Genomic DNA, 20,927 nt, shown 5'->3' with positions numbered 1-20,927 from the left:
CATAAAAGCTGATTGGAGTTAAAACAGTTGGTCAGGCCTCCCCGCCCCAGCATCTGTTGGATTACAGTCAGCCAACCTGTCATCTGTGAAATGAAGGCTAGTGTGGGAGGAGAGGGGAAAGGCCACAGGAGGGATGGAGAGATGGAGATATACAGAGAGAGAGAGAGAGGGGAGCGAACAGACGTGTTTGGTAGAGGTTAAGGTTAAAATGAATGCGCAGAAAGAAAATTTCATCCGTCCAGCAAAAAGCTACAGAAAAAGCAAAAGGGATCAAAGAGGGAAAACCGCAAAAGGTGAGAGGTTGGACCAGCGCAAGGCCAGACACAGCTGACCTTTAGATGAATTGTTTCATCTCTCTCTCCTCGTGTATCACTGCCTCCGAGCACCGGGGGTGAGGAGGCATCCCTCTGACCTCCCCTCCCCCTCTAACATCTCCATCTCACCCCCGCTCCCCTGGTCTCTCTCCGGCACCCACTGCTGATACGTCCGCCCCCACCCATACCTCCCACAAACCCCCCTGAGGGAATCATTTTCACTCTAACTACTTCAATTAACCTTACCCCTTCATGCACACACACACACACTCCAATCTATGCTTGCACATGCATAACTCAACTCCCATATCAAGTTGGGAAGGTCATCACAGTGGGGTGGGGAGGAAAAGCTTCTGAAGTGGCGTGTAAAGGAATGTTGAGGCTTCTACCTGCAGCAAGCGACGGCTCAGCATGTTTCACCGTCCTAAAAACAAATAACAACAACGCCGTCATAAATCCTGCAGAATAATTAGGAGCTCGGATAGCCGGAGGAAATGTATTTAATTTCATGCACGAAGAAATGGTAAATGTCTGCTTCGTTCTCTGCTCCGGGGTTGAATTCTGGCTGGAAGTCATGAGTGGACACAGACAGCACAAGGTTGGAGAAACGTTCCGTCATGCGTGGTCTGAATTTCCACCAAGATACCGAGGGGTAAAACAGAATCTGAAGGATTCGGTTAAATCCTTTCGACGGGAACAATAACAAAATTAATGGGAAAATGCTGCTTTGCGTTTGAATCTGGAGAGAGCTCGATGAAACACGATAAGCGTAATTGGATGTCCAGCTTAGATGAGAGCTGGTTTATTCTTTCTGCAGCCGTTTGTGGGCGACCAGACTGATTCATGCACTCACACATAAACACTGGGATGTCGCTTTCTATACAAATCAAATCTGGATATGATGGAAGATTGCCGGGCTTCCCAGTAGCTCGGCAGTAAACAACTTCCAGGGTCTTCGCTCTCCCGGACAAAGAGCCTCTGTGTGTGTGTGGACTCGCATGTGTATGATTGCATGTTTGCGTGTGTCTGTTGAATCCACACAGCTGTTCTCCGAGTCAGACTTGGCTGTTGTTTGAACGCCTGCAGGGCCGAAAAGTCATATCCACCCCTCCACTCGTTTTCATCATCATTTAGCTGCTCTCTAACAATGCCAGGCGGTTGTTTTTGGCAGTAAAGTCCCAAACTAACAAGAGCCAACGTTGTAACTGAAGTGTTTTAATATGCCATAATGATGAAAAAGGGGATGTCGTCAATCATAACAGCACACTGGCTGCGTGATGATTTAACACACTAATTCAAAAGGCTCCAGTTTGTCCAGCTGCTCGGCTTTACCCGGAATAATCTGGATAATAACTTGGGAGATTTCCCAGATGAGGGAGACGACCTGTCTGATCATGGCTGGGGTGCACAGAGAGGATGCCCCTGCTTTTCAATTACCACCTGATAAGGACCAAGGGACCAGAGCTGATTTCCTGTCTCATCGTAATGAATAAAAGCCTGATGAAGGGATTAAGGGGGGGGGGGGGGAAGACGAGTAGACTCAATTTAATATACGTGCATAACACATAAATGTATGCATAGACACACAACCTTTAATCATTTGCAAAAACACAAGCACAACATCTCCTCTCTCCTCTCCTGCACCCAGCAGAGCTCTCCCTGGGCTGATCACTGTGTAATTGCTTCTGATTGGTGTATTATTGCTCGGCTTAATCTGCCTGTAGGTGGCTAATAAAGGAACTCCATCAGGAATGTTATCGTTTGTGGGCAGAAGGTGTGCATGGGGCGAATCTGGCAACCAACGGAAGGAAGGAAGGAGGGGTAGGGGGGATAGGAAGGAGAGAAAGGTGCAGGAAGGAAGGAAGGAAGTGATGGTTGGGGAGAAAGTGAGACAGAAGGGGAGGAAAGATATAAGACAGCAAAAGCCCAACTCGAAAATGGAAGGATTAGAGGCTTTGTGGCTCAGTGGGTGTGGTTCCGTCTGAGGTAGAGTAAGGCAACAGCGGTGGTCTGGGTGTTGTTCTGAAGGAGTTGTGAGAGTGATCCAGATCCCCGGAGAATCCTCTTATGATTGATGTGGTCTTGTTCCATGGCCTCAGTTCTGTTTCTAAACAGGGGCTGGAGGAGGAAGCTGAGGCGAGGTGATTAGATTCCTTCTCCATTACGCGGCAGGCTGAGACAGGTAGGATATCATCCACAGCACACACACACACACACACACTGTGGTCCCAATGCCCTGTGCAATAACACTGCGCTGGCAACTGACCCTGTGGTGTGAGAGGGGAAGCTAACACGACAAACCAGTGTTTCTTTACTCCACTGGGGTTCTGGTTATGATTGAATCGGCACATGCACCAGAGAGCATCCAGAGAGGAAGATGGAGACAAAGAAGAGTGATTCGGCGACGAGGGCAAGAACTTGCTGCTAGTCGAGGGAGTTCGGACACGAGTGCGTCGCTGTAGGCAAACTCAGGACTGGAGATGATCTATGATGATCAGACACGTCTCATGCAGCTTCATCTGCCCCCAGTCGGGTCTGATGATGTCATGTAGTCACACACACACACACGTACACACACCTAAACATATTTTAATGAAGTTTCTATTGTTTCATAAGACAAGGATCAAAATAAATGCTGGTGAAAATGAAGATATAGGATGTCATGGGAATGTTTCAACACATTTGATTTGGCTCAGTGTTGTTCTGTTTATTGAATTTTAAAAACTGTATGAACTCTTAAACTCTCTTACAGAAACTGAATGCCTGAATTGTGATTAAATTGCTTTTTTGTCTTTCAAATAATAAAAAAGTATTATATCAAATAAGATAATATAAAAATAAAATTGTATGAATATGTTATGTGACAAAATTGGAAAACATCAAAACATTAATTTATTCTAGCAGTGCTGTTACCAATACTCAATTTAAGCCTGTGATTTTATTATGTAATGTTAGATTGGTGATCCAGACATCAGAATGCTGATAAAGATGAGAAAACAGACAGACAACTATCCTGTACTACCATTCAACTATTACGCGAACGTCATCAAGCCTGAAGATGGGTTTACTTCCTTGATAATACCACCCCCTGCTGGTCAACTGGGTGCATTGAACCAATGGATAGAAATATTAAAGGAGCAGTTCAAAGAAATGAAACAAGAAGGTTAGAAGAAATGAGAAAACGTTTATAAACTTGTAAAACTTGTTTCAAATGTAACTCTTAAGTCCTTTTTATATTGAAGAGCTGCACAAAGTGGCAAAGGTGAAACCTGGGAGAAAAATAGAATGCGTTGAAAATGTATAGGTTATTACATTTTTCCTGGTGGAAACACACAACATATTGTTGTGTGTAATTTATTTTGTTTACTAATGAAAATATTTGTGTAAAGTAAGGTAAGTGACAGAAACATAATGGGATTTGTCGGAGTGGGCCAGGAATAGCCTGCTTACTCCACCTGCACTGCTGCTGGCAGCACTCAAGAGGCCTCATGTTCAGACACTAGATGGCGCTCCACTCACACAGTTGACTGTTTTGACAACGTTTCTTTATTTTTATTTGTTTGGTACTACAGCACGGAAAACATTGAAATCTACAAGCGCATCTTGGAAAGACCCACATCCTCCAGCTGAGCACAGTAACCAAGCAAACGGACTTCTCCAGGTGCTTATTACTTACTATAACATCCAGGTATTCCCTCCATCCCCCCTTTTTTTTTTTTTCCTCATACTTGTATGTTGTAGAACTTGTACTAAACAAATGTGTTTAGTCCACAATTATAAACTTATTGTTTAAACCTAAAGTGGTTTAAATGTTCTCTCCATTTAATAGTTTTCAGTCTGAGGTAAATACATTGAATTGTGTAACAGTCCAGTCCAGTACACTTAAATACATTACTGTAAGTGTGTTATTGCACTGATTAAGTTTATCTGCTTAACTCATTGTCAAACATTATCCTTATACAAATAAAACTGAGGGGACAAAATGCTCAGAATTTCACAAGAATCTACTTTATCAGTCACATGAATTTGAATTCTGTCTAGTATTTGTTCCCTTTATGTAATGTTTAATGTGTAAGCAGGACCACTGATAGAACTAGAATAGACAGAGTATACACAGAGGAAGATAAGACACGCCCCTCCTGCATGCTTTTTCTCAGAGGATAAGACACAGTCAGGAAAGAGAGATAAACAAAAGTGAAGATATAGACCTAACTTGGCTGGGCATGATATCTGTATGTCTACGATTACATCAGTAGAACTTATTTCATATACCTCAGCCACAGTGAGGCCAAAGGGATTGTGTTGCAGCTTTAGGCCCTCTGCTCCTCCCCCACGATCAGTCAAAAGGGCACCGTCTCTTTCAGGGAATGACACTAGAGCGTGACCTTCCCTGACCTTTTGTCTCTATCAGACCTGTGAAAGCCGTCAGATGGGGTGAAAGTTGTCCTGCTGGTTTTGTGTTACAATACACAAGTCCGCCAGCAGGGGGCAATGAGATGCTAATGATTCTATTCAGGTCTGACTAAGGAAATGGAAAACCCACCAAGTGCGAAGCCTCCCACACTCCACGGGTGTCCGCTCCCTCCCAGTATCAGGGCTCATTTCACGTCAGATAATATTATAATGAGGCACACAGACAATATTACTATTATTATTACAATTGTAAGGTTTTATCTGGGCTCAGAACCGCTTAGAGGCACAGCAGGGGCTTTAAAACGTGATTTTACGTAAACGGAAATATTAATAAATAAATGTGAAACACGTGGAAACACAACCAGACACAACATAAACCAAAAATAAATAATAGAAATAATATTATTGATTTAAAAAAAATTAAATTAAATACCGAGGCAAACGGATGTGCTGCTCTATTATGATTAAAATGCCTTTCATTTGCTTTAATATGATGACATTTTGTTTTATGACGTTAACGTGGTGGATGCGCAGAGTCACCGCTGCATCCTGCCCTGTAGTATGAACGTGACACACATCACGGAGACCCACCCGAGCTCATTTCTAATGGACGCACGTAACGTCTACGGAGGCTGCGCTTAAATACCGGGAGACGCCCCCACCGCCGCACCACTGCTGCGGAGAAGCTGCACTCAGTCGGAGCTCCAGACATTCCACACACTCTCGCCTTTTCTTGTCCTAACTTCAACCAACCTCAGCCTAAAGGTAAGATGATGCTTGAATACAATAACGACAATATCACATTTCCGGTAATGTTTGTTATTTACCACCGACTACTACGTCTTTCAACGCAACAATTGGTGCGTAATTTTAAGTTCCCGTCTACCGGTGAGAGGATGAGGAGGCGGGGTGCTTCTAATCGATATTTACCGGCTGTAATTCTCACTTTTATTCGGTATCGGAGTTTGATACTGTATTAAAAAGGGTTTTAGCGTTAAATCGACGGTTACGAAACGCGACTTGTTGCGGCCAGACTTAACGTGATCGCCGGGTTGATGGATGCGTTGATGAAGAGCAAGTATCCCCTTTATTACTTTCAACATCCTGTGAAAATGAGCCCATCGTAAATCCTCAAACCTTCATTTCCTGTATCGCAGCAGATGGCGTTTTATTGCGCGATGGACGCAATGTTACACAATCCTGATATGGTCACATTCAGCCTCCATGCTCACCGTCACGCTGGTCTCCATCTCACCCCTGAAGCAGGAAACAGCGGGCATGTTGGTAGCTGTAGTTCATCGTCGCCATGGCCGGTGCCGCAGTCGCCTCGCTTCTTCCTAACAGAGCCACTGTTTCCCTTTGAATCCTAAAAGCAAATCAGACCTGGTGCAGTGTTGTTTAAGTCTAAATCTGAAGTGTACAAATATTTGTCTGTTCCCTTGTTAGATCAGCAGTGATACTGAGTCCTTATAGACCAGCTGATCCTGAGTAAATGTCATAATATTGTACAGTATAGAGTACACAACTAGGAACTATATGTGTTTTAATATAGAAAAGGAACTAGATTTAAAATATAAAAGGATGTTGTAACACTAGTTTGGATTACATCACTTTTGTAATATGGATGATGTCATTGTTAGTTTGATGGCATCATTATTATGTATTAATAAGTCAATTACTGTTGGAACTTTGTAATTTTGACTTTTCTGAACAAACGATCCAAAGGTAAGCGACCTAGTCTGGTTATGTGTGTGACACGCTGCTTACAGGAAGTGACACATTTATACCAAAAAGGGAGAAGCGACGAGTCACTGTGATGTTATATACCTGACAACTTTACTCATCCGGTTCTTTGTAGTAGTTTTGCAAATTCCTAGGAAACCACATGCAAAGACTGTAACTAGCAACAAGGAAGTAACTACTTTACAGTGCCAAGTATCACTGCTGTAAACAAACAAATGTTCTCTTGTAACGAGCCAAACCAGCTCACCTCAGGTCAGGGTCCTGGTATGCAGTAAAGCTTCAGATCTCCACCGAGGGAGAGATAATGGGATAATGGGATTTTCAGTACAGTATGAGCGTCCCATATTGTGTGCAAAGCGACCACAGTAAAGTCTTAAATAAGCCCTGGAAGCAGGAATTACAGTGTATTAATCCTGCCAGGCGTCCTGCTACGTGCTCATGTTCACATCCAGAGGAGGCCTGGTGACGTAATCCGCTGCCTGCATGAGAACCCGGCCTCCCCCGTTCCTCTGCTGAGCCGGGAAGCAGAAATAGTAGAACGTGACGTCAGAGGGGGATGGGCTCTCTGCGCTGCACGCTGACAGGCTGCCGTACTTGCCTAGACAGTAGTTTCTATGGAAACACAAGAGGAAGTGTGATGTCACGGGGGCAAACTGAGTGTGTGTAAACCATTTAAGGAAGTATAGATGTGAGTGTTTGCGTTCCAAATATGTAAGGGTGTCAAATCTGTGGTCGCTGTCTGGTTCCTGTGCTGCGGTCATGAGGAAGGGAACGTTATGACTCTGTGGTGGGGAGGGAAGTGTTGAGTCATACAGGGGAAACCAAGCAGAGTCAATCCAGTTAGCATGTGCGAGGCAGCAGGCACGTACACCACCGTGGGCCTGTTAATACGCCACACACACTGCCACACTGTCACATACATTATGCAACACAAACTTGCTGCCAGTCTTTCCGCTCTCACCCTCTTTGTGTTATTTGACCTCTTTCCAATTTGCCTATGAATGTTCATTTCAGTCATCCAGGTGGAAAGGATGCTAAGTAACTCCTCTCTCCTCCCCCACTCTCTCCCTTCCCTTCCACAGATGACCACCAAGGAGAAGCTGATCAGCCATGTGATGAAGGAGGAGCCCATTGGCTCCCGAAACAAGGTTACGGTGGTGGGCGTCGGCATGGTGGGCATGGCCTCCGCCATGAGCGTCCTGCTCAAGGTGAGACAGAAGGACAGGTGTGAAGGGTTGAGTGATGGCAGCAGAGTCACGTGATCTCGCTCAGCAGGGAAACACTTGATTGAGGAACCAAACCTCAGTGAGAACTAGTGATATCAAGGTTCCTCCTGCCAAACTCAGGCTGCCATATTGTGTAGGACTGAGCAGTGGAAATTAGTATTCCTAGTGAAATGTCCCGGCGTGTCAGGTTAGCTGTATCTGTGCCAACAGAGCAAACAACAAGCTCAGTGTGAAACTAGGTCACATGTTTTCGACCTAACAATGCAGGGTAGCAATTACTGCATAAAGCCAAGGACGAGTGTATTGTTCCTTCAGTTTGTCTCAGCCCAAGAGGAAGAATGACATGACACCACTGCAGATTCCTAGCATAAATTGTCTAATTAATCTAACAACTGGATTGAACTCTGATATTCAAATGTGCTGTGAGTGGTTAAGATGGCTGACGGTGTGTGTGTGTGTGTAAATGTTCATCAGGAGCTGTGTGATGAGCTGGCCCTCGTTGATGTGATGGAGGACAAGCTGAAAGGTGAGGTCATGGACCTGCAACACGGATCCCTCTTCCTGAAGACGCACAAGATCGTGGCTGACAAAGGTGAGAATCGCACAGAGAAACACAGCACGCACACACACACACACACACACACACACACACACACACGCACGCACACGCACACGCACGCTCAGACCTGTTGGATGAGCCAGTGTGTTGCCTCATGGGAACCCCTCTCTCTCTCTCTCTCTCTCTCTCTCTCTCTCTCTCTCACTTTCTCTTTGCCAGACTACAGTGTGACAGCCAACTCCAAAGTGGTGGTGGTGACTGCAGGCGCTCGCCAGGAGGAGGGCGAGAGCCGCCTCAACCTGGTGCAGCGCAACGTCAACATCTTCAAGTTCATCATCCCCAACATCGTCAAGTACAGCCCCAACTGCATCCTGCTGGTGGTCTCCAACCCAGGTGAGAACAATATGATGCTGCCTCTTGTAGCCATGGTTACTAATGACCACCCCACCACCCCTCAACACCATCTCTTCTTCTTCTTCTTCCTTCCCAGTGGACATCCTGACCTACGTGGCCTGGAAGCTGAGCGGTTTCCCCCGTCACCGCGTCATCGGCTCCGGCACCAACCTGGACTCCGCGCGTTTCCGCCACCTGATGGGAGAGAAGCTCAACATCCACCCCTCCAGCTGCCACGGCTGGATCGTAGGCGAGCACGGAGACTCCAGCGGTATGCGTCCTGACACTAAAAATAACATCTGCGCTCGTCTCCTTGTTTGCTCGTCTGCTTGTCGGCAACTGCCTGCAGCTTATTGACTCACGGCCGCCGCTCTCTTCCTCATTTGTAGTGCCTGTGTGGAGCGGCGTGAACGTCGCCGGCGTTTCCCTCCAGGGGCTCAACCCAAAGATGGGAGGCGAGGGCGACAGCGAGAACTGGAAGGATGTTCACAAGCAGGTTGTCGCCGGGTGAGTTCAGATTGTTGCACACTCTTCTCTCTTTGATATGTGGGAAGCCATAAAAAAGACGTTTTGATGAAACAGATCTTTATAGTTTCACAGTTGGCAATTGGATGTTAAAGACAACACACCCCAAAGGCACAATCACATCTATAAGTGCTACCCTAACCTGGTGAGGAATTTCACTGGAGCTTTGAGCCAAAAGGCAAGCACGGGCAGATCAAGTCAGAGCTGCATCAAACATTAACCTCCCTCCTCCTGTTCCTCAATCACTAACAAACAGAAGCTCGGGCACTCATTCTCTCTGTAATGTTGAGCTCATGACCCTGACAGACAAGAGTTTAACTGTCAATCAAAAAAATTCCAAACATTATTGTCCAATTCATTTTAAACTCAAGTGAAATTTGGATTTGGATTGAAATCCTTCATGTGATAAGAGAAGTGACCATGATGCTCTTTCTACAACCTTTAACCTTTATTTCATGCCATCAAGTCATCCAGCTGCCAGTCTGGCTCATTTACAGCGGCTCGTCTCTTTATGCCAGCTCAGCCATAAACTGTAACGGAGCTCGCTTAGGGTGAAGGAGATAAGTAACAGGACCACATTTGGAGAAATTGGATAAAACTGACGACAGCAAAGGCAGCATCTGTCTCCACCTGTAGGCCAAGTAGAAAATGGCTTATCTTGTGTATAAAACAGATTTACTGAAGCTTAACTCTTCTCCAGCCTCAGGTGATGTGCTCGGTTTTAACTTTATCTCTTGATTGCTTGTGTGTCTCAGTGCCTATGAGGTCATCAAACTGAAGGGCTACACTTCCTGGGCCATCGGCATGTCTGTGGCCGACCTGGTGGAGAGCATTGTGAAGAACATGCACAAGGTTCACCCTGTGTCCACGCTGGTCCAGGTGAGGAACTCGCCTCTTTCCCGCTCACTGTTCATGAACGTGCAGCACATTTTTACAACGTTATGTGACAACTTGCTGATTCTTCCTCTCTCCTTCTCTTATCTCCTAGGGCATGCACGGCGTGAAGGATGAGGTCTTCCTCAGCGTACCCTGTGTGCTGGGTAACAGCGGCCTGACAGATGTCGTCTGCATGACCTTGAAGCCCGATGAGGAGAAGCAGCTGGTGAACAGCGCTGAGACCCTGTGGGGAGTACAGAAGGAGCTCGCCCTGTGAGCGGCGCGTCTCTGAATTCACTCAGAGACCGTAGGAAACTAAATGTGGTTGACTCCCTTCTCCATTACCCCTCTGTGTTCCATGTTGTCCATGAGCAAATGAGACCTCTGAATAGCTAAAAGGCCATGTGTTTGTAACCAAACCAGCGGACGGCAGATATTTACCCCGTCATCAGTGGAGGTTCCTGCACGCGTGTTGTGTCTCCCTCCTCCCTCCATGACCGAATTCTCCAAAATGCACCTTAGACCCTGCAGCCTTAGAAGTCAGTCGGAGTGGAGATCTTTTTATCTGTCGTCCAAATACAAATCTTAACGCCTTTGCATATAATGTGCATCATGTTACTGTTTGACGTTACTGCGTATTGTTGCTCCTCCTACTCTCGACACTCCTCGTCTGTATTTATTGAGTATTCTGTGATTGGTACCAGTTGATGTCTTTCCGCTCGGTGTTCTGTTTCCTTTTTGAATCACAGTATAATGGAGACATTCCAATGCTCTCTATATGTGGGCCTCACTTGTGCCCCATGTCATCCTAACACTGCTGCAGATCACTGGGTCTACACCCGGTGACACCAGACAACAACGGCATTGAAGCCTTAGTTTACAAAATTAACCGTAAGTGCACTGAAGTGAGTGACAGACTGAATTTTTTAAGAATTTGAAAGGAGCAACAAGAGTTACAGCTAAGAGACTTTTGACTCATTAGATAGCATAACCCAGGGAGAGGTTATGAACCTGAAGCAGCAGAAGGTAACAATCCACACTGAGGTTACACAAGTGTGCACCCCAAATATTATAACAAAAAAAGTTTTATATTTATTTTTCTCCACCTGACACTGAAATATAGATGCCAATCTTTGTGGTAATGTTTATAATTGTAAGTGTATTTATTAACATTAGATATCTATTGGTCACCTGAATTACTAAAGGCACTGACTGCACTTGTCACAGCAGCTGGATGTAGGCTCTTATTTTGCTGCAACACCAAATAAATTGCCAGGAAAAGATATCTGCCCTTTGTCCTTTGCTGTGTGTCTTTTTATTCCAGCCCAGGCAGTTTGTGTGTTTACATTGGAGTGAACTCATTGCACTCAGATTTCACAACGACGACTCAATACAGGTGAAAGGTTTTTATGCAGGTAAACGTTGGCATTATAATAAGAGTTTCAAAGTACAAGAATTTACAAAACCTGATTTATTTCATCACAAAGCCGGCTCACAGGTGATTTTACAACACGTTCTCTATTATCGTGGATCCTTCAGCTGTGTGCTACAAGACTACATCCGCCACTACGTCTTAATGATTGATCAATAAGAAATCAGAGCAAATAAACTTGCATCAAATCTGATTTATTTTCCTTGTAATGATTTACATTTTTAATCTACAGATATAAAAGAACAGGTGGTCTATAGTTGAACTGGAAACAACATAAACAGTAGATATTACTATCATACAATTCAAAGTGCATTTAGTAAAAAGCTAATTTAAATGAGACCTGTTTGGAAACAAAGTTAACTGTCGATTAGTACAATAGGTTTTTATTTGCTGTACCCTAAGACACTGCTTCTTCATTCATAACCTGAAAACCCAGAGAAACTGTAAAATGACAGGAAAGCGGGAAGAAGTTAAGATTGAGGAAAATAGAGCAGAATATCCTCCTACTTAAGGATTAAGTGTCAAAACTTGTCACCGGCCCAGAGTTCAAGGCGGCCGTCTTACAATGAAAAGCCCGGCGCATACCAGTGTTCAGAGACAAACCCAGGAAGGAGTGAAACACATGAGGGAGGAGCGGACGTGTGGCGAGGGGAGAGCCGACATTTAGCTCCAGCACACTGATGCGGCGCTCCGGTTCCCCCGCCCCAGCTCATCCTCGCCCCGGCTAAGTGAAATGCGATCCTCATTCCGTGGCTACTGAGACCTTTTCCTTTCCATCCCGAGGCTCAGCTCCTCAGCCTGAAAGGTTGCCCTGGGTATTTATATCGGAGCCTAACCTTTTTATCATGATGGGCTGTAAGACCTGAAGAGCGTTCTAGAAACTTAGCACTTATGCTTATGGACTTTTTCTTTGTGTGGCAGTTTTTGTGTTGAGTATGGTTTCTCTTGTCAACCACAGTACCTGGGTGAGGCCAGAAGTAAAGGGACAGCTATTGTCTCTCGTCTTCAAACGGCAACGTTTTACAACCGTGGCCCGGCCTCAAGTTCCACTGTGCGAGACACACCAGCTCATTGTTTCATTGGTTTGAAAAAGGGGAGCACTGGCTGAAGTACGAGGGGGGGGAAAGGTGAAAAAGAGGGAGAGAGAACAGAGAGACAATAGAGAGGCAGAACAGAGATATGCGAGGTTCCCGGCTGATCACGGGGTCAGTAGAGGTCGCTGAGGCCGGCCGTCTTTCGGGCTTTCTGCATCAGGGCGCGAAGCTGGAACTGCTTCCTGGAGAGGAGACGTACGTGCTGCAAAAGGAAGAGAGGAAGAGTCAACAAGAGTGGAGCAACAACCCTAATTCCCTGTGTGTAATGTAAGCGTATTGTGATGATCACCTTGAGAAAGACCTCCAGGTCTATGACGCCCCTCCTCAGAGCCTCTCCCAGGTAGAATATAGTGTCTTCGATTGCGTTCTCTTCGGCGTACAAGTTCAGGATCTGTTTGTAGAGGGGCGCTGTCGGCACGATGACGTCGTCGATGTCGTTGTTTTCCGACTGGTTCTCCATTTTCTCCAAAGCCTCGCTGAGCTCTTCGTCCTTTCTTTTTAGCAGATCCATGTTCCTGTCCACCTCAGTCTGGCACACGACGTCACGATTACAAATGAATGCAGGATTAAACAAAAAGACAAAGACAGAGGACGGGTGGAAAGAAGAGACAGCAGAAAAAGAGGACAATCTCTCACCACTTCCTGGTCCAGCCTGGAGACCATCTCCTCCAGTTTCTGGTGTCCCTTCTTCAAGTCCTCCTCTGTCCGCTTCAGGGCGTCCAGCTCGGCCTGAGCTCTGTCCATCTCCTCCTTCATCCTCCAGCGCAGCTTGTCGCTCACAGCGGAAATGAGAGACGCGCGGATGGTGTCCTCCCCGATGGTGCCGTCTCTGCTCGGGCCTGCGAGGGAGGACGTCAGGTTGACATGAGCCGGTGGGGACGGGACAGAATAACTGGCGATATCTGTCAGATTATTGTGCCATGACCTCGTAACTCCCAACAAAAGGGTGACGGCAGACAGGAGCATAAACTCTACAACCAGCAGAATAAAACATCACAAACACAACCAGCATCAATGCCAGATAACAAACAAGGCAAACAAGAAGGTTGAGCTCTTGGCACCGGCCGGCAAACAGCGGGAGTGCCGGCATGTTTGCGACACGGCTGAGCGGGCAAACACCAGACTGGGCGGTGACACCAGCTGGCATCTTGCTGGTTTCCGCAAAATCTCCCTCCATTACACAGTGGTTCAAACAGGTGGGTTATGTATTTACCTGCGGCAATGTCAACAGGCCTAGAATCACAGGAGCAAGCGTTGGCTCTGCCTTAGAACCCCCGCGCCCCACAGTCTCTCCCATCTAAGTCACTGAGGCTGTGTGGGAATGTGGTCAAGCAGTCTGCACTCTGAGCTGCATCGCCATCTTTTAATGCACCGGGTGAAACAAATGTTGAGACAGGAGCGTGCAGCAATACTTTAATGGATTTTAATCTTATATCGGCGTGTTGTAATCGTCATACAGACATGTTATATAACAGCGTAACGGAGTCGTGGTGGAGGGAGACGAAGCGCGGATGCCTTTCGGAGTTAAATGCAGACTGCAGTCAGCGATATGAATGTCAGAGTTGATTCAGTCTTGTGATCCGAGTAGCGTGTGGTTAAACTCATCTGGTCGGCGTTACTAAGTATAGACGTCGGATCAAACAAACCTGCTGCCCCCTGATCTGGAGACAGACAGATGGCCCCACCGGTCCCAGCGTCTGCCTTTGTGTGGCGTTACTGTTCCCGTCCTAAATATAGCGCCGTGAACTCGGGAAGATGGGGGCTGTTCCCTTTTCTCCCCCCCCCCCCACCCCCGCAGGTCAATTCACCCTTTGCCCTTTAATGTCCCCACTCTTGTTACACCAACGACCTTTCGCTGCCAGTTCAGCGTTCCACTGAAGTCGCGCAGAGGGTGAAAAAGTTTGGAGTCAGAAGGTTGCGTGTTCCAATGCCCGGGTCAGCTAAAGGCCAGAGAAAAGAGGAAACGTATTGTTTTGTAAGGATGGAATGGACCACGGGCCTGCTATTGACACAGCCGGTTGCAAAATAAAGTCATAAGCGCCAGGAATTGTTCTGGGGCGGAATGTTAATTGTGCATGAGTGAGGGATTTATTTTGTAAATGTGGCGTGATGCTCAAACCTTTAGAACCTTTAGCAGTTAGAAGGTGTAAATGTCTGTCCACTATGCTACATGTGTTGCCGTACATACCCACTGTGGACACGGGGGTCTGGGTGGGATAGTGTCCAGTGCCGGGTGTAGCTGGGTACGAGTTTCCAGTCGGGTACTGGTATCCTGGGTAACCCCTGTAATAGGAGAATTGTCAGAATTCTACTCCTTCCATGGTTTCAATCTTACACATTACGCATTGATAGAAAGGAAACCAGTATTACAGTTTGACAACAATATAGCCATTTAGACAAACAGGACAGGTTTGTTTGGCGCGTGTGTGTGTGTGTGTGTGTGTGTGTGTGTCAGAGGGTAATGAGATTTAGGCTGCGGCTGGTAAACTTCTTACCCAGGGGTGGGATTGGGGCCGAAGGGCGAGACGGCGGGCATCCCGGGCATGTACGAAGCTGAGACACACACACACACACACACAGACAGACAGACAGAGAAATCGGAGAACACACACATAGCAGGTTATCATTTATCTTTCTGTCACAGGCACAAGCAGATACACAGCGCCACCCACACACTGCCTGAGGTTTAGTTTCACTTTGCCATCAAATGCAATAGTGGTGAGTCGGCGCCCCCTGGTGCTGAAGGACAGTATTGCATCGTTTAAAGCGTCACTTTACAGCACAGATCAAATTGTCAACTAATACACAATACATTTACTAAATATATTAAGATGCTTTATCTCACACTAATGGGAAAGTTAAGTTTATTTCAGAAATTCACCATGTTGCCATTTAGATCAAATTTAGTTCTGTACATTTTTGAGTGTTCAGAAAAAGAAATAGCCACAGCTTGAAACCATGACGACGAGGTTAACGGCTACATGACTCACGGTTCGGGGGGCCGGCAGCTTGGAAGGCCTGGTAGGGCGCCTGAGTGGTGGGGCGAGAGAAAACTGGAGGCTCCTCTCCGAACACCACGATCATCACCTGGATCAGCCCGTACAGGTCCGACTGGGGCTGTGACACGGGGCGGACGAGTGTGTGAAAAAGCGGGGAAAACAGCAGGCAGACATAATATTTGAGAGGCCCGTGCGAGTGTACGGCCGTGTCAATCCCAGATCTCAGTCACGTTAAGGACATAAGTGACCTACGTAGGTGTGTTGCACAAGAAAGACACACACTGTGATAAAGACGGAGCATTTTTGTAAGAAAGGGTGGAATAAAAAGGCCACACTTCAATGAGACATGTTCAACAAACTCTCCCAACAAGTATTAAGGCAGTTAAATTTGTCTTGATTTCTGGCTTTGCATCACAAAAAGGAAAAACTCTTCAACCTTCATCGTCTCCATGTTAACAATAACATGGAGGTTAAACAAGCCGAGTATCGTCACACTCACGTGCTTCCACTCGTGTAGATACGGCAGGTAGATCTTGCCGTTGGCGTCGATGTGTTTTCCGGTTTTAATCATCATGGCGCTGGTGGGTTTGACAAAACATATGGGAGGGTTGTAGGGGTACGTGTCCAGCAACCACAGGCACACGGGGATGTTGTAGACATTGCCTACAAGGACACAGCGTACACATTAGATCAGATAAGTCAGACTCCTTCCTTTCTCTCTCTCTGCCTCACTTCCCTTCTGTATGTTTATAAAAGAAAAAAGTCAAATAACCCCAATCTTTCTTTTCTCTGTCTCTCTCTCTTCTCTCCCTCTTTCTGAATTAAAAACAATCTCGAAAAGACCCATAATTGTCATGTCAAATGCTTTCTTCAATAAAAATATACAACAAAAAAAGAAAGATATGTCTATATACTGTAATTTTATGCCTTTTTTTGGCAGCAAAAAGCTCTCAAAAATCAGATAACACAGACCCACAGCTCACTGAATCTCCAAGGGAACTGTTGAAGAGCGGTTACAATGAATTAACAGCATTTGTGTACAATTTCTGACTAAATGTAAGAGGTAAAATTAGATATGACTATCTATAAAAAGACCTAATATTATGATTTCATTCATTACTTTAAAACAAATAACCTACTCCTACTACTACTATTAATAATATGAATAATAATAACAGGCGTGTCATGTGTGTGTGTGTACAGACAATAGACTAAGACCAACAGTGAACACGTCACTGTGTAGTTACACTCTTTACCTCTGTAGCTCACTGGGACTGTTCCTGTCAGACTCATCAGGTCCCTGGTGGAGCCGTCGTTGAACACTGTAACACAAGGCAACCATGACAACCGGCACTATAGACCAGCATTAAGAGGTTAACAGTATAAGAACGCTGTCAGAATCCTGTAGATAAAGCTGATCAAAGTTACCGTAGCCGTCCATAACAGGCTTCAGATCCTTATACTGGGAGATGACGTTGGTTATCTCTCGTACGGTCAGGTCTCTGTATTTATATTGCTGCACAAAGAAGAAGACAAAGCAGAGAAATGCTCATATATGTAGACATATTGACATGATTATGACACTTTAATATCATGTACATATGAGTAAACACATAAACAAACTCCTCAATTTCAGCAATGGTGTTCAACATGTTTTAACTATTGAATATACACGACTATTTATTATGTTGCATTACGTTAATTGTTACTACTGATGGAAAGCATGAAAGTAATTATTAATTTCATAATTCTTTATCATTTATATTATCAATTATTAACAGTTTAACAGTGTTAACCGAGCAGTTATACAAAAATAAAAACAAACGACTACGGTTTACAGTTTTATAATGTCATTGTGGTTATAATAAAAACTAATGTAGATCCATTGACAACAGTGAAATGATGAATGAATCTCGTATTCGTGTGTTGTTGTCTGTTCCAGGAAACGTCAGCCCGCTAGCTGGGGTGTCATGTTTGCCTCGGTGTTAGCATATTGGCAGACATACCTTCAGCATTTTCTTCAGGGCTCCTTCGTTGACAACTGCCATGATTTCAGATATTGATCAGATCGATCGCGAGGCTTAATCGTGACGAAACGGGGGCGAACAGCTGACTTTCAGAGCCAGTTCAGCGGCAGTCGACGCACGCAAGCTATGGTTAACGCTAGCCTAGCACGACTTCAGTTGATGCTATGCTGCCGTTAGCCCGGGTTAGGGCCTAACCAGAAGTCAACCACGGCTTCCGTTTCACCGGGAAACCCTTCAAGGAAACGGGGCTAAGCTCTCGCTCTACACGAAGATTGATTTGATTAATAGACAATAGACGCAAGATTAAAATAAACAAGAGGACGAAGCAGAGAAATGTTTCTGCTACCAGCGTCAACAGAGGCAACTTCCGGTGTTTCACCTGACTGTTTCCGGTATCGAGGTGACGCAAACCACCAAGCAACTAATCACGACCAATCACAACAAACAAGTGAGAAAGACAGAAAGAAAGAAACGTTTTTGTTTCCAAATAATTTTAAAAATCACGCATCAGTTGGTTAATTTGTCAGTTCAGCTGTTTATGTTTGTCGTTATTTGTTTTCTACCTAATTGGTACCAGATTTTGTTTCAATTTTATTATTTACTTTCCTCACCCAACATCTACATTGCTACTGTCATTAAATTAATTAAACACATTAAAATTATTTGAGCATCTTAAAAGGAATGTTTTGATAATTCTACATTTAAAATGGTTCAAGATGCTTTTATTCTTTCTTTTTTCGTCAACTTTTGCCTATTGTTTTTATAGATGAGATCATATGCTGTTTGATCCTCTGGATGTCCTGAAGCTTTGCTCAAAATAAGTCAAAAATATTTTGGATGAATAAAAATTCTGCTTTTATAGATTCTATTCTATTCTATTCTATTCAAAGGTCAGTGTGTATCTTGGTTAAGTCCAGTTCTATGGTTTTATGAGCTGCTTGTAAAGTAATTCCACTCTGTCACAAGCAGTGTGAGTTTTATAACCTTTATATGAGAAACATTTCAAAACTCTAAACATAAATGCAGCAATTCATTCAAACACTTTACAGTCAAACTTCATAAATGATTTACAATGCAAGAGTCAAATGAAGTTGGAAAAGAAAGTGCATATTCAGATATTTGTTGTACGTTATCTGTTATGACCCATAATTATACAGGGAGAGAGAGAGAGAGAGAGAGAGAGAGAGAGAGAGGAGAGAGAGAGAGAGAGAGAAAAAACACTTCACATGCAACAACAACAACAAAAATACTTTATACAAAATGTCAAATCCAAACAAACAGCTAACAGTTAGTTTCATTGTTTTGGTAGAAATGAGGACCATCATCTCTGGGCAACAGCAGGCACACATTCCCATCTGCTGCTGAATTCACCTCTGGCTGTCTGTGGAACTGCAGCCAACCTAAAAAAATAAGCAATTCATCCATCAAGGGTCAGTTCAGCTCACAGCAGAGCCATAAACAGGATCAGAGCGGAAAGATAAACCTTCTATATCTTCTGCCATAAAGGTCTGAGTGCTGCACCCAGTCTCAGATTGAAGCACATGTGGCCTAGATAGGAATCATAGATCCACCTCATCAGCACGACTTATCTTGGGTGTTGGATGTTTGCTTGTGTTACTTACATGAGGCTTGTTCGGGCTCTGGGTTTGGTTGCATGCACACTGGGGGGGATTCTCCAAACTCAGCAACCATCACCTGCAGCAGGCTCACAAGGTCACACTCGCCCTGACAGGAGGAGGAACAAATAGATTTAGATGAGTCATGTATGATGGAAATACTTCATACACCCACTTCTAAAGAAATACAAGATAAAGTTGTAACTTCCTCACATGCTTCCACTCCTGCACGTAAGGCAGCAAGACTTCGCCATTATAGGTGACGTGTTTGCCTCTGACGACCATCATGTCTCGCGTGGGTCTGACGTAACAGATGGGAGCGGTTTGTGGGTAGCTTTCCTCAAGCCACAGACACACCGGGATGTTGTACGACTTGTCTTGGATAAAAACAGGAAAATGTACAATTTAATAGAAAGATACTTGGTTTATTTACTTTCTTTTAATTATGTAAGTTAGACATGATGGAAATCTGTGTTCAGATAAGCTTTATCCTGTGATTTAGTTGACGAATTCATCAGCAGTTGCTTTCAGTCAGTATGAACTGTTTAAGATTATGGATCGATAAACATATTTTTCATAAACACATGCATTCATATGTACATTACTTGGCTCGGGTTTAAAGTATGCAGCATATCTAAATTTAGACTCTTCTACCATATTGTTTATGTGCCTGTCTGATCTATCTGTAATAAGGGCCATGCAGGAGGAGAAGAGAGGCACAGTTACCCATATAGGTTGTCGAAATGGTGCCTGATAGACTCATCAAGTCCTTTGTGGTGCCATCATTGAAAACTGAAATACAAAGGCAATCATTGATTTCCATATTCCACCGAATACACCGACGGTTGATGAAATCTTGATGGATCAATAAGAGCTGGTTTGTTTTGTTCCTTACCATATTTATCCATCAGGGGCTCAAGGTGTTTAAAGTGAGTCAGAGCGATATATATTTCTTCAGCCACGTGTTTCCGAAGATACGTCTTCATAGGGAAACGGAACAATCAATATTAATACAATATATATGACATCATCAATGAATACAAATGTGCTTTAAATGTATGATACATATCCTTACCTTAGGCAACATTTTCCTAATGGTTTCCTCAGAGTAAGGCATGGCTGTTGTTTACCTCCAGTGGGTGAAAGACGCGTTTGCTCCTTGATCAGTATTTCTCATCACTTCCTCCTCTCCCGGGTTTATAAGTACACATCTTTTATGGCCCTCATGCGTCACAGCAATACCTGCTGCCCAAAAAAAACAGTGACCAGGTTGCACAGCTTGAACAAACATGATAACAAATGTGTTTTTGCATGTTGTTTTTTTTGTGTTGGTACATTTGTGTTGGTACATGGGAAATTGATGAAGTTGAATATCAGCAAAAACACAATCTAACCCCCCATCTAGGAAATATTGAATAATCTATAATCATTGCTTATGAAATAAAAATATATCCCTAACATTCCCAGCATCTGTTATTCAATTTCAGCTTGTCACAATTTAGTAATATTCTTTTAATGCACATTAGCAGTGATTTGACCCAGTTTTCTTTGATATACACACAGTATTTCCTTCACACACAAGCAACTTCCCTCTTCCCTTTTAGTGACGGGAAGCACCTTTGACCAATATTGTTATCTACAGCTGTTCAAAGCAATTAACTATACAAATGATCAAGAATTGTATTTATGAGCATTAGTAATTTAGGCTTT

General features: G+C 44.4%; 3 protein-coding genes across 3 annotated transcripts; 1 reads left to right on the top strand and 2 right to left on the bottom strand.

Moving 5' to 3' along the window:
* The first annotated feature begins 5,363 nt into the window (after positions 1–5,363).
* ldha (lactate dehydrogenase A4) lies at positions 5,364–11,334 on the top strand. Its single transcript, XM_076137038.1, has 8 exons — positions 5,364–5,492; positions 7,553–7,678; positions 8,171–8,288; positions 8,475–8,648; positions 8,746–8,919; positions 9,038–9,155; positions 9,929–10,052; positions 10,162–11,334. The coding sequence occupies exons 2-8, from the start codon at positions 7,553–7,555 to the stop codon at positions 10,324–10,326; spliced, it is 999 nt and encodes a 332-aa protein (XP_075993153.1). The 5' UTR covers positions 5,364–5,492; the 3' UTR covers positions 10,327–11,334.
* On the bottom strand, positions 11,159–17,998 carry tsg101a (tumor susceptibility 101a). Its single transcript, XM_076137026.1, has 10 exons — positions 17,581–17,998; positions 17,003–17,090; positions 16,831–16,896; positions 16,074–16,237; positions 15,566–15,692; positions 15,071–15,128; positions 14,764–14,858; positions 13,212–13,414; positions 12,865–13,104; positions 11,159–12,777 (listed from the first exon to the last, which is right to left on the bottom strand). Exons 1-10 carry the CDS (start codon positions 17,620–17,622, stop codon positions 12,688–12,690), a joined length of 1,173 nt encoding a protein of 390 aa, XP_075993141.1. The 5' UTR covers positions 17,623–17,998; the 3' UTR covers positions 11,159–12,687.
* Positions 17,999–18,882: 884 nt separating this feature from the next.
* Positions 18,883–20,605, bottom strand: LOC142988350 (tumor susceptibility gene 101 protein). The gene is made up of 5 exons (XM_076137488.1): positions 20,113–20,605; positions 19,944–20,009; positions 19,431–19,594; positions 19,224–19,326; positions 18,883–19,001 (listed from the first exon to the last, which is right to left on the bottom strand). Exons 1-5 carry the CDS (start codon positions 20,201–20,203, stop codon positions 18,883–18,885), a joined length of 543 nt encoding a protein of 180 aa, XP_075993603.1. The 5' UTR covers positions 20,204–20,605.
* Positions 20,606–20,927: the final 322 nt, after the last annotated feature.

The sequence above is a fragment of the Genypterus blacodes genome, unplaced genomic scaffold, assembly GCF_046128005.1.
Source record: "Genypterus blacodes isolate CSIRO-AG114 ecotype Tasmania unplaced genomic scaffold, CSIRO-AGI_Gbla_v1 ptg000015l_1, whole genome shotgun sequence".
NCBI classification, from domain to species: domain Eukaryota; kingdom Metazoa; phylum Chordata; class Actinopteri; order Ophidiiformes; family Ophidiidae; genus Genypterus; species Genypterus blacodes.
The sequence above is the reverse complement of the archived record's forward strand: the minus strand, read 5'-3'. Positions and strand labels throughout refer to the sequence as shown.